This window comes from Eriocheir sinensis, chromosome 34, assembly GCF_024679095.1.
Source record: "Eriocheir sinensis breed Jianghai 21 chromosome 34, ASM2467909v1, whole genome shotgun sequence".
In the NCBI taxonomy this organism is placed as follows: domain Eukaryota; kingdom Metazoa; phylum Arthropoda; class Malacostraca; order Decapoda; family Varunidae; genus Eriocheir; species Eriocheir sinensis.
This window is the reverse complement of record NC_066542.1, coordinates 8,641,999-8,651,892: the sequence shown is the minus strand read 5'-3', so window position 1 is coordinate 8,651,892 and position 9,894 is coordinate 8,641,999. Positions and strand designations below refer to the sequence as shown.

Below are 9,894 nucleotides of genomic sequence, written 5' to 3'. Positions count from 1 at the left end.
CTCAGATCAATAACTTTAAGAACGTCTGTGTAATAATAATAATAATAACTGGACCAAACACAGGTTATGTATGTAGTATATGCATCTATTTTTATGTCTTTAGTGATATATTTAATATAGTAACGATAAGCTGATATGCGATTTTTCATCATTCACATAATTTCTCTAAGAGTGTAAAACTATAATTCATTAAGCACTCTTTAGCTTTCATTCTAGAGTAATCAATTTTTTTCTTCTTTCTTCTTCGGTATGTTCATTTCTCATCTATTCAGCTTCCCAGTCCCTAATCCCCTTCGTTCACATTCCCAAAGCTCCTTCCTTTTTACATACTAGAACAGCCGAACGGTGAGCAGATATTATTCTACACACACAATCACCGCCTCACCAAGATGATATTGAGGGGCTGTCAAAACCAACACGGCCTCTTTAGTCACTCCACAATATATAATACGTAATACATATAATACGTATATACTATTTAATACAGGTAGCCAACTCGCTTCAGCTTCCTACTACTCCACCACCCTACCACGCCACTCCAACCTTTGTCGATTTTTTTTTTATTGCAAAGGGGAGAGACGAAAGGGAAGGGAAACGAATAAACTAAAAATGCCTGCATGTGGTGGTACCCTTGAGGCAGGTGGATAGATATGTTGAAAATTAATGATGGAATTAGTGTGCGATAAAAGGGCTTGAAACTCTTGTAATGAAGGCTTGATGGCATAAATCTAAAAATAACCATCTTCTGAGTTAGTATTCTCCTCCTGAAATTGACCTCTCTTTCGGCCACCTCTTTGGATTCTCTTTGGGAGCAGCGAGTAGCGGGATTTTTTTTTTTCCTTTTTTGTGCCCTTGAGCTGTCCCCTATGTTGTAAAAAAAAAAATGGTACCGGTAGGCTTTCTTGGTGGGGCCTGATGGTCGGCCCTACCCCGTTATGGCCCAGGCAAGTGTGTACAGTGGCGCCATGTTGCTCATTAGTTTCAATTAAATTCACTCCAGGATGCATAGAAAACCCCAAGTGACCTGACATGAGAGGTGAATGTATCGTGGGAGCCTGCAGGACACGTCACCCGGGCTGGCGACATCTGGGATCATGTAACTCTGCGTTAAGTCTTTCATGTGTGAGCGCGTACCCAATAAAGTTGAAAGCAAACATTTTTCACCGAGCGCTAAACTAATCTCCTATACAGCATTCAAGCGTGTAGTAGTAATGTGTTTGATCGTGCCTATACCAATCCATCTATTAATTTTCCTCATATTATTATTATACTGTCAAATCTTTGCGTTGCTGTTTTAAGTACCGTGGCAGCATAATGAATAGAGAAATGGGTACTCGCTTTAATTGGCTAGACTACTTGAATTACTCGAAGCTAATTGAAAGCCTCCTAACATTTTCATACATACTGCTCTCACACACACACACACACACACACACACACGAGAGAGAGAGAGAGAGAGAGAGAGAGAGAGAGAGAGAGAGAGAGAGAGAGAGAGAGAGAGAGAGAGAGAGAGAGAGAGAGAGAGAGAGAGAGAGAGAGAGAGAGAGAATGGGCGGGCGATGAGACACAGAGGGGAGGGCGCCAGTGTACCTGAGGGCGGGATGGGAGGTGGACGTCCTCACAGCTTCCTCTCCGGGTCGGTGTAGCGCAGCGGCAGCCCTCAGTCCCCTCACCCCCGGGCCGCCAAGAACCGCGCGCCCGCTGCCAGCCTGCCATCGCCACTCCTCTCGGGCTAGTGTACTACCTTCTTCCCCCTTCCGCGTGTGCTACTAGTGACTCCGTTGACTTGGCACTGAAAATAAAGGAAAAAGTGATGTATGAAATATGAAACTGACACAAGCTTAGAAAATTGTGATACGAATGTGAAAAAAAAGAGGATGAAAGTTCGGAGTGAGGAAAAATAGAAGTCATAAACGTCTTGATCAAAAGCTTGTAAACTAGAGATGCTTACTTTTCTGGAACCAGTCAAAGTGGAAGTAAACAGACAAAGTTTGAGCTATATAATTCATGTTGTAGGTTGTGACGGTAAATATTTTTAACTGCAACACGAGAACAGCTGGAACAGGGGGCGGTCTAGGTCTGGGGGTTCGAAGGGCAGTGCCAAGGATCAATATTAACGCCAGAGAACGTGATGCCTCGTTAGTGAACTGTGTCGCAGATTTCCTGAATTACCTAACTAGAAAGATGTGAGTTTCCCCGCCTCAGAAATAAACAAAAATGGGACGTCGGCACTCAGCTGTGTACAAGAATATAGTTTTTATAGTGAAGATTTTGAAACTGTTTTCGTCATTAGAGCCCAAAGTTACACTCATCATGCAGTGAGGCGAAAAGTGAGTGACCAGGCCAAGGTGTCACGACGGGATGGGTTGCCGCAGCTTGGTAATAGTGATGACCTCGTTCCTCTGGGTCACCACGACGGCCGCCACGAAGGAGTCGGGTAAGTGTACTTTAACGATGAAGGCGGCTGCATGTAGCTTGCTGTTGTGGTGTTTCTGGTTCCCCACGGTGGTGTAGCCCCTCACCCTTGCACCGCCCGCCCACACAGGCCTCCGCGTCCTGCCCTAGCCTGGCCCGCACCCTTCCTTCCCCTGTCACCGCCACTCACACGCCCCTCACGGCCATCCTCCGACACGTCATTAAGCCCAAAGTGAAAATAATAACTCATCTTTCAATAATCAAATAAACAAAGCATTTTTTACACGTATACATGGCGAAAATATAGTAAAAAAACGTGGCTATAGAAAACATAACGTGCATTACAGATGATTGGACCTATTCAGTACAATGAAGTAATTTCTGAATAGCAAAACCACACACACACACACACACACACCAATAAGATCTAATACACATTAAATCTTTAGCAGGCTATCGACACCTTTAGCTAGTCGTTTGTGATATAGTCCTTGAACTTGTAGCTTATGATCAATTCTCTCTCTCTCTCTCTCTCTCTCTCTCTCTCTCTCTCTCTCTCTCTCTCTCTCTCTCTCTCTCGTATACCAACCCTACAGTGAGGCATGAGGATATATATGGAAAGCTTTTCGGATAACAGCTTTCACACAATCCTTCTGTTCCCTATCGTTATTCCTGTAAGCCTATGAAACGTTTAAAGAACAAAGGAGACTATCGGTGCTGGGTCTGAACTCCCTAAAACGAACTGGAGCGGGGCATAAAAGGGCTGAAAGGTGCCGGGAATGGGCTGGTGACACTGGAAGGAGGCTGCAGACATGTGAAAGGAAGGTGACGGGAACTCCTGAGGGAAGATAGACTGGAAAGATGATGATGGAGAACACGAGAGAAAAGTCGGCAATGAATCAAAGGGAAGAGATGAGGTGTAAGAGATGAGTGGGCGAGGTGACAATAGAGGAAAAGGAAAGGGCAGGGAAAACAAACTAGAGGTGATTGGAGATAACACGGGTGAGGGAGTTAATGGGAAGAACAGATAAGGATAAGGAGGAAGGGAAGGCATTAAGGAAACTGATGATGAGTAAGGTGACAATAGCTAAGAAAAGGTATAGGAAAACACGTGAAAAAGTGGGTGAACAAGGAAAAGACAGTCAATGGGGAGCCAAAAAGAAGGAGAAGCAAGGAAAAGGCGAGAGAAATGAGTGTCTGAATGAAGTTACAAAAAAAGGAAGGGGAAGAACAACACAACAAAGATGAATGACGTGGGAGAGGAAGATAAAGAAAGCATGTATATAAAAAGCAAGGATGAGGTGAGTGAAAGAAGTGAGCAAGTGACAGGGGATAATGTTTGGGAAGGTGAATAAGTTAAGAAGTGAGAGAAGGTAAGTGAATGAGGGAGGTGACAGAGGGGAGGAGGAGGAGGGAGAAGCGACACAACACTCACCACCAAAATCTAGTTAGTAAATTAAATCATAGCGTCTGACAATTATATGAGTGGAAATAATTCTTGTAGCTACTGCGCCTCGCCATTCGGGTTTTAGAGTGACAGCTGGCTCCGGGCTGATGGATTTCCGGCGCGAGTTCTGACGTGAAAGTTTTGAACCGATGACTAAATGTGATTATAAATAGACAATGAATGAATACTGAAAAAAAATTGTATTGCGGTGTTTACAAAGCGTTCGTGTTTTCGCGTTACTGAGAGAATACGATTATAATTATGAACCATACATGTTTTTGTGGAGGGTTGTTGTGCGCAAAAACAAACAGGATGCTTATGTACGTGATATATATGTGTGTGTGTGTGTGTGTGTGTGTGTGTGTGTGTGTGTGTGTGTAACGACGAAATATAGGTTAAGTTGTATTTATATTTATATATGATTGTTTATGTAGATATGTCTGTTTGTCTGTATATATGTATGTATGTATGTATGTGTTCTCTCTTAGTCCCCGTTCTTTTTCCTACCGTTAAATCCACCTGTTTTATAAAGCCTGTGCAGACATTTAACGTTCACAATAATATAAAAAAAGTGTGAAGGGAAGAAAAAAAGATGGTGATGAATTAGTTTTAAGAGACAGTGTTTTGTTCTGGCCACGAAATATCAATTTAATTAAACATACGTCAATTAAAAGATTTAGTATTTTTCACTGCATTGTAAAAAAATAAACAGCAATTTCCGTGACAAACATCGATAACAATATTTTGAGAAACGTAAGGAAACAATGTCGATTCAAACTTAATTTAAATGGACAAATAATATTGAACTTCACAATACCCGGCAAATACAACCTGAATACCAACCAGATATTTACAACGCCATACAAATGTTGGCGCCATAAAAGTAGTGTGAAAAACAGTCATTAAAATCAAGGTGCCGAAAAATATGATATAACTTAATTACTTAAACACAAGGTAACGTAAAATGTGATCCAATGTAACACACACACACACACACACACACACACACACACACACACACACACACACACACACACACACACACACACACACACACACACACACACACACACACACTATGAACACCAACGTTTCAAAATAACACTAAAACAATGAAAACTGAACGATAAAATGGAAGAACAAAAAACATGATGAAAAGATATATGGAATCGGGATGACGGCAGGAAGATGACCGGGGTACGCAGAGGAGGAGGAGGAGGAGGAGGAGGAGGAGGAGGAGGAGGAGGAGGAGGTCGGACCAAGAAGGCGCATGAGTGATTTAAAGGAAGATGTCGGCGGCCTTCCCTGGGATGGATTTATACGAGGTTGATTAACGAGCGACATGAGGCGGCTTGAGGGATTACTGTGGGTGTGGAGGCCGGGGATTGCTGATGAATTAAAGTCTCTCTCTCTCCCCCTCTCTCCCCCTCTCTTAATGGAACGAGACAGCATGTAAAACTAAGCCTTATTAACTGAAGCCTTGCATTTGAAGAACAACGTCTAAGGCATACTCGTTTGCAAGCGAATTTTTAATGATGTTGTATTATTAGCTGTACAATAATAGTACCTTACCGAGATTTAAGACTGTTATCTGTATTTAATAATGTAACCAAAGACGAGAAATTGGAGACACAAAAATAAAAATAACTATAATGAACAATAAAGGAACAAACACCAACGAAACATGGAAAAAATACGTTCTTTCAGAGTAAAAACATCAGAGCAAGCCGTCAAGTTGTGATTCTGCAATGTGACAAAATCAGCTCCTTCAAGATGACTCAGTTCGACCCCGACCTCCAGCGTCATAAAATTCTTCATTAAGGCACCGAGTCAGCGTTCAAGTGTCTCGACTTCGGATTTTTTTCAGATTTGTGTGACAGAGACTTTCGAACGAGTGGGACATTTTTTTCTTTTAATGAGACGATTGTGTCTTTCTTTTTTTTGTCTGTGTACCTTTGAGTCAATACGTTTCTCCTTCTTTCTTCCTTCCTTTATTAATTTCTTCCTCTCTCTTTTCCTTTCCTTTTCCTTTCCTTTCCTTTCCTTTCCTTTCCTTTCCTTTCCCTGCTCTTCTCTTCTCTTCTCTTCTCTTCTCTTCTCTTCTCTCTTTTTTTCTCTCTCTCTCTCTCTCTCTCTCTCTCTCTCTCTCTCTCTCTCTCTCTCTCTCTCTCTCTCTCTCTCTCTCTCTCTCTCTCTTACCCGCAAGATTGGAAGATAGGTCAGTCTGCGAACGTGATTGAAAGCTCCATTTAAATCTTTTACATTAGAGAGAGAGAGAGAGAGAGAGAGAGAGAGAGAGAGAGAGAGAGAGCAAACAAGCAGTCCTTTACTATTTTTAAGTGAAAGAATCGGAATGGCATTTAATTTTCCTTTCGGTAACTTTCCGCGCTTTTTGACCTGAACTTATGCAAACATTTCATAAGAGAACGTAATGTCCCCTTAATTTTTTAAACCAGGACGGGAGACAATAAGTGAAGAAGGAGGAGGAGGAGGATGGAGAGGAAGTGAAGGAGGAGGACTGAGAGGAGATGAGAGGGAGAAGATCGAGGAGACGAAGGAGGAGAGGAGATGAGAGGGAGAAGATGAAGGAGGAGATGGAGGAGGAGAGGAGATGAAGGAGGAGACGGAAGAGGAGAGGAGATGAATAGAAGATAGAGGAGGAGGCGGAAGAGGAGAGGAGATGAGTGAAAGGAGATGGAGGAGGAAACAGAAGAGGAGAGAAGATGAGTGGAAGGGGATCGAGAAGTAAAGGAGTTGAGTGGAAGGGGATAGAGGAGGAGACAAAAGAGGAGAGGAGATGAGTAGAAGATAGAGGAGGAGGCGGAAGAGGAGCCGAGGAGTATCAGAAGGGAATAGGTTCGTGTGTTATGATTCCCTAACAACACCTGCCCCGTGACGTCACAACTAACATCAACACTGCCGCCAGATGCTCTCTCTCTCTCTCTCTCTCTCTCTCTCTCTCTCTCTCTCACTAAATTATCCCAAGTTAAGGTTCAAAAACGTTTACGCATCAAACGTTTACAGCTTTCATGCCGATGCGCCAGCCAGAGGACCCACTCAAACAGTTTCCAAAAATTTAATGGCTTTGGCCGAGTCTCGTTACCTGCCTAATACTTGTTATGAAGTGCTTTGATCCACGAAAACAGTTAATTGTGCGTCGTAATACTTTGAATGAGGAAAATTATATGCAAGACTTCATCAGCCTGGGTTACCGTAATTCATACCAACTCTACCGAACTGCATGTCTCTTACTGGAAAAAAAAAAAAAAAAGAGTTCCACTAAAAGGAAACATCCCTCCCTTCACCCAAATGACTGCAAAGTTTTGTTCTCGAAGATTTATAAGGCTATGCTAATTTGACAACATAATTCAAAGCTAATATTCATGTGCACACAATAAAAATCTAATCCATATAATTTTGCTAATGTTATCCCTGAAGAACACCTGCCGCTGAATACAATTGCTTTAAGTTAACAATTACTGCAGTCAAATATACCACCAAATTTTTTGCAGTAATTTTGAAATACTTTGGATCTGAAACCACTTTCCCGGAGAGTGATTCCTAACGGGGGATCCAGAAGCTCGACCTTCCTAGGCCAGCTCGTGACTGTGCGGTCCTCGGCTGCCTCAAGTTAAGGAGTCCATCTTCGGGAAGGAACCAATTGTGGAGAAGTGATTTACGTGAAAACTTTATTGCTTTCCACTTCTCGTAACGTGATTCCAGTGAAAGATTTGGACTTGGGTTTCGACGTTTATGAACAAGAAATGCTATAATAATAATAATAATAATAATAATAATAATAATAATAATAATAATAATAATAATAATAATAATAATAATAATAATAATAATAATAATAATAATAATAATAATAATAATAATAATAATAATAATAATAATAAGAAGAAGAAGAAGAAGAGGAAGAAGAAGAAGAAGAAGAAGAAGAAGAAGAAGAAGAAGAGGAAGAAGAAGAAGAAGAAGAAGAACAATAATAATAATAAAACATACGAAAAACAGAAGCAGTAACAACAGATTGATAAACTGTTAAAGTCGGGAGACAGGCAACACTTTCAGAAGGCAAGAATATTCCATTAAATTTACAGAAGCAAAAAAAAAAAAAATAAATAATAATGCAACAAGCTCAGTGCACACAAAGACAACAGGAAAAAAAAACGAGAGACAAGCAGCACGATATTTATTACCTGTTGACAACCTCGAAAAAATAATTAAAATGCGAGTGGAGACGAAAAAGAAAAGAAGAGAAAAACAGGGAATATACGTGGAGGGATGGAAGAAAGGAAGGAAAAGAGGAGGGAAAGCTGTATGCAGGTAGAGAAAGATTAGTTAAAGGAGGTGAAAATGTATGCGAGGAAATAAGGGAGGGACGGGAGGAGGAGGAAAACTGTATGAACGTATGAAAAAGAAGCGCATCAAAATCCGTGTATATGGACAAAAGAAGTGAGGAAAAAGTGAGAACTCGGTAGATGAGGACGAAAAGAGGAGGGAAGGAAGGGGTAGTGATATGAATGAACAGGCTGAGTAAGGGAGGAAGATCTAAAGGGAGAAAGCTGCTTGGAATGGGTATGAAAAAGAAGAGCATCAAAATCCGTGTATATGGACAAAAGAAGTGAGGAAAAAGTGAGAACTCGGTAGATGGGGACGAAAAGAAGAGGGAAGAGGTAGTGAGTGATATGTAAGAACTGGGTGAGTAAGGGAGGAAGCTCTAAAGGGAGGAAGCTGCTTGGAATGGGAAACTTGGTAAGAAAATATGGAGACAACAAATATATAGACAAAAAGAGAGGGAAGGAAGGGGGATATGAATATGAGAGAATATATGGACAAAGAGGGAAAGTAAAAAGAAACGAAGGTCATGTTTGTGTAGATATGAGACTAAGGAACGCAAGAATCAATAGGAAAAAGGTAAGCAAGGATGAAAGGAAGGAGAGGAAAAAAAGAAAACAATATATATATACACCAGCGAAGGAAAATGAGAAAATCTGTATAAAGGAAGAAAAAGGTTGGCAGGGAAAGAAGAAAGGTGAATCTGTATCCATGGCAGAGAGGAAGAGGCTTTCTTACAAGACCTCGAGCTTCATAACGGCTATTCCGGAGTGGTGTTCTCGGTAGCGGTGGTGATGTCTGTAATAAGATACCTGATAATCCCAACGTTACCGGCGCACGATACCATCTCGCGGGAAGCTGTGCAACAAGTGTCTCTCTCTCTCTCTCTCTCTCTCTCTCTCTAACACACACACACAAACGCACGCAGGCACACACAAAGTCTAAGGAATCTGTCGCATAGCATATTAACATTTTTACAAGGACATTTTATTTCCTTCAAGGCTTTCGTGTCGTTCATACAGTCATTAATTAATGTTTCTTCACTATGTCACCTGCATATTTCGAGGAATTAGTGATTGATGTATCCAATCTCAACCGTCTTCTTCACTCATTTTAAACTGTATGTGTGTGTCAGTATGTATGTCTGCCTGTCTGCCTATCTATCTATCTATCTATCTATCTATCGATCTCTATTTATCTATCTATCGTATATGACCTGGATGGTAGCAGCAGTGATTCAAGGCAATTACCGGTGATGCAATCGTCGGCACGGGATGGATGGTATTGCCTTCTAACCAGCCATTAAGCGCAAGCTATTGGTGACCATTCCCGGTATAAAGCCGTGTTGCTCGCCACCCTCGCTGCGCCCACACTCACGCGTCCTTTACGGCCAATATCTCCGAGTGGGCCGCCAGTCATTCATCAAAAGTAATAAAAAATAAGGCATAAAATGAAGAACTTCCCGTAAACTGATAAACCGTTCAAAGCAACGCGTTAACTGGAACCTGAAAGACAAAGGTGACATGATTAGTGTCTCCTCGTTGTGCTGACTTACGGACCAAACACCGGCGGCCGAGTTCCGAGGAGAGGAAAATTAAAGGATAAATATAGACAAGACATGAAAAGGACAACTTCGCCTCCTGAGTAAGAATGGGGAAAGAAATTAAAAGAAACGCGATTAAAAGATTACA

The 9,894-nt window shown here is 41.5% G+C and overlaps 1 protein-coding gene across 1 annotated transcript in view; it reads left to right on the top strand.

Annotated features, from left to right (window-relative positions):
* The first annotated feature begins 1,605 nt into the window (after positions 1–1,605).
* The window catches only part of LOC127007024 (uncharacterized), a 112,519-nt gene continuing 104,230 nt past the window's right edge, over positions 1,606–9,894 (top strand). The window contains exon 1 of the mRNA XM_050877504.1: positions 1,606–2,437. Coding sequence (XP_050733461.1) covers positions 2,362–2,437 — 76 coding nt within the window. The 5' untranslated portion in view covers positions 1,606–2,361. The remainder of the gene's footprint in view (positions 2,438–9,894) is intronic.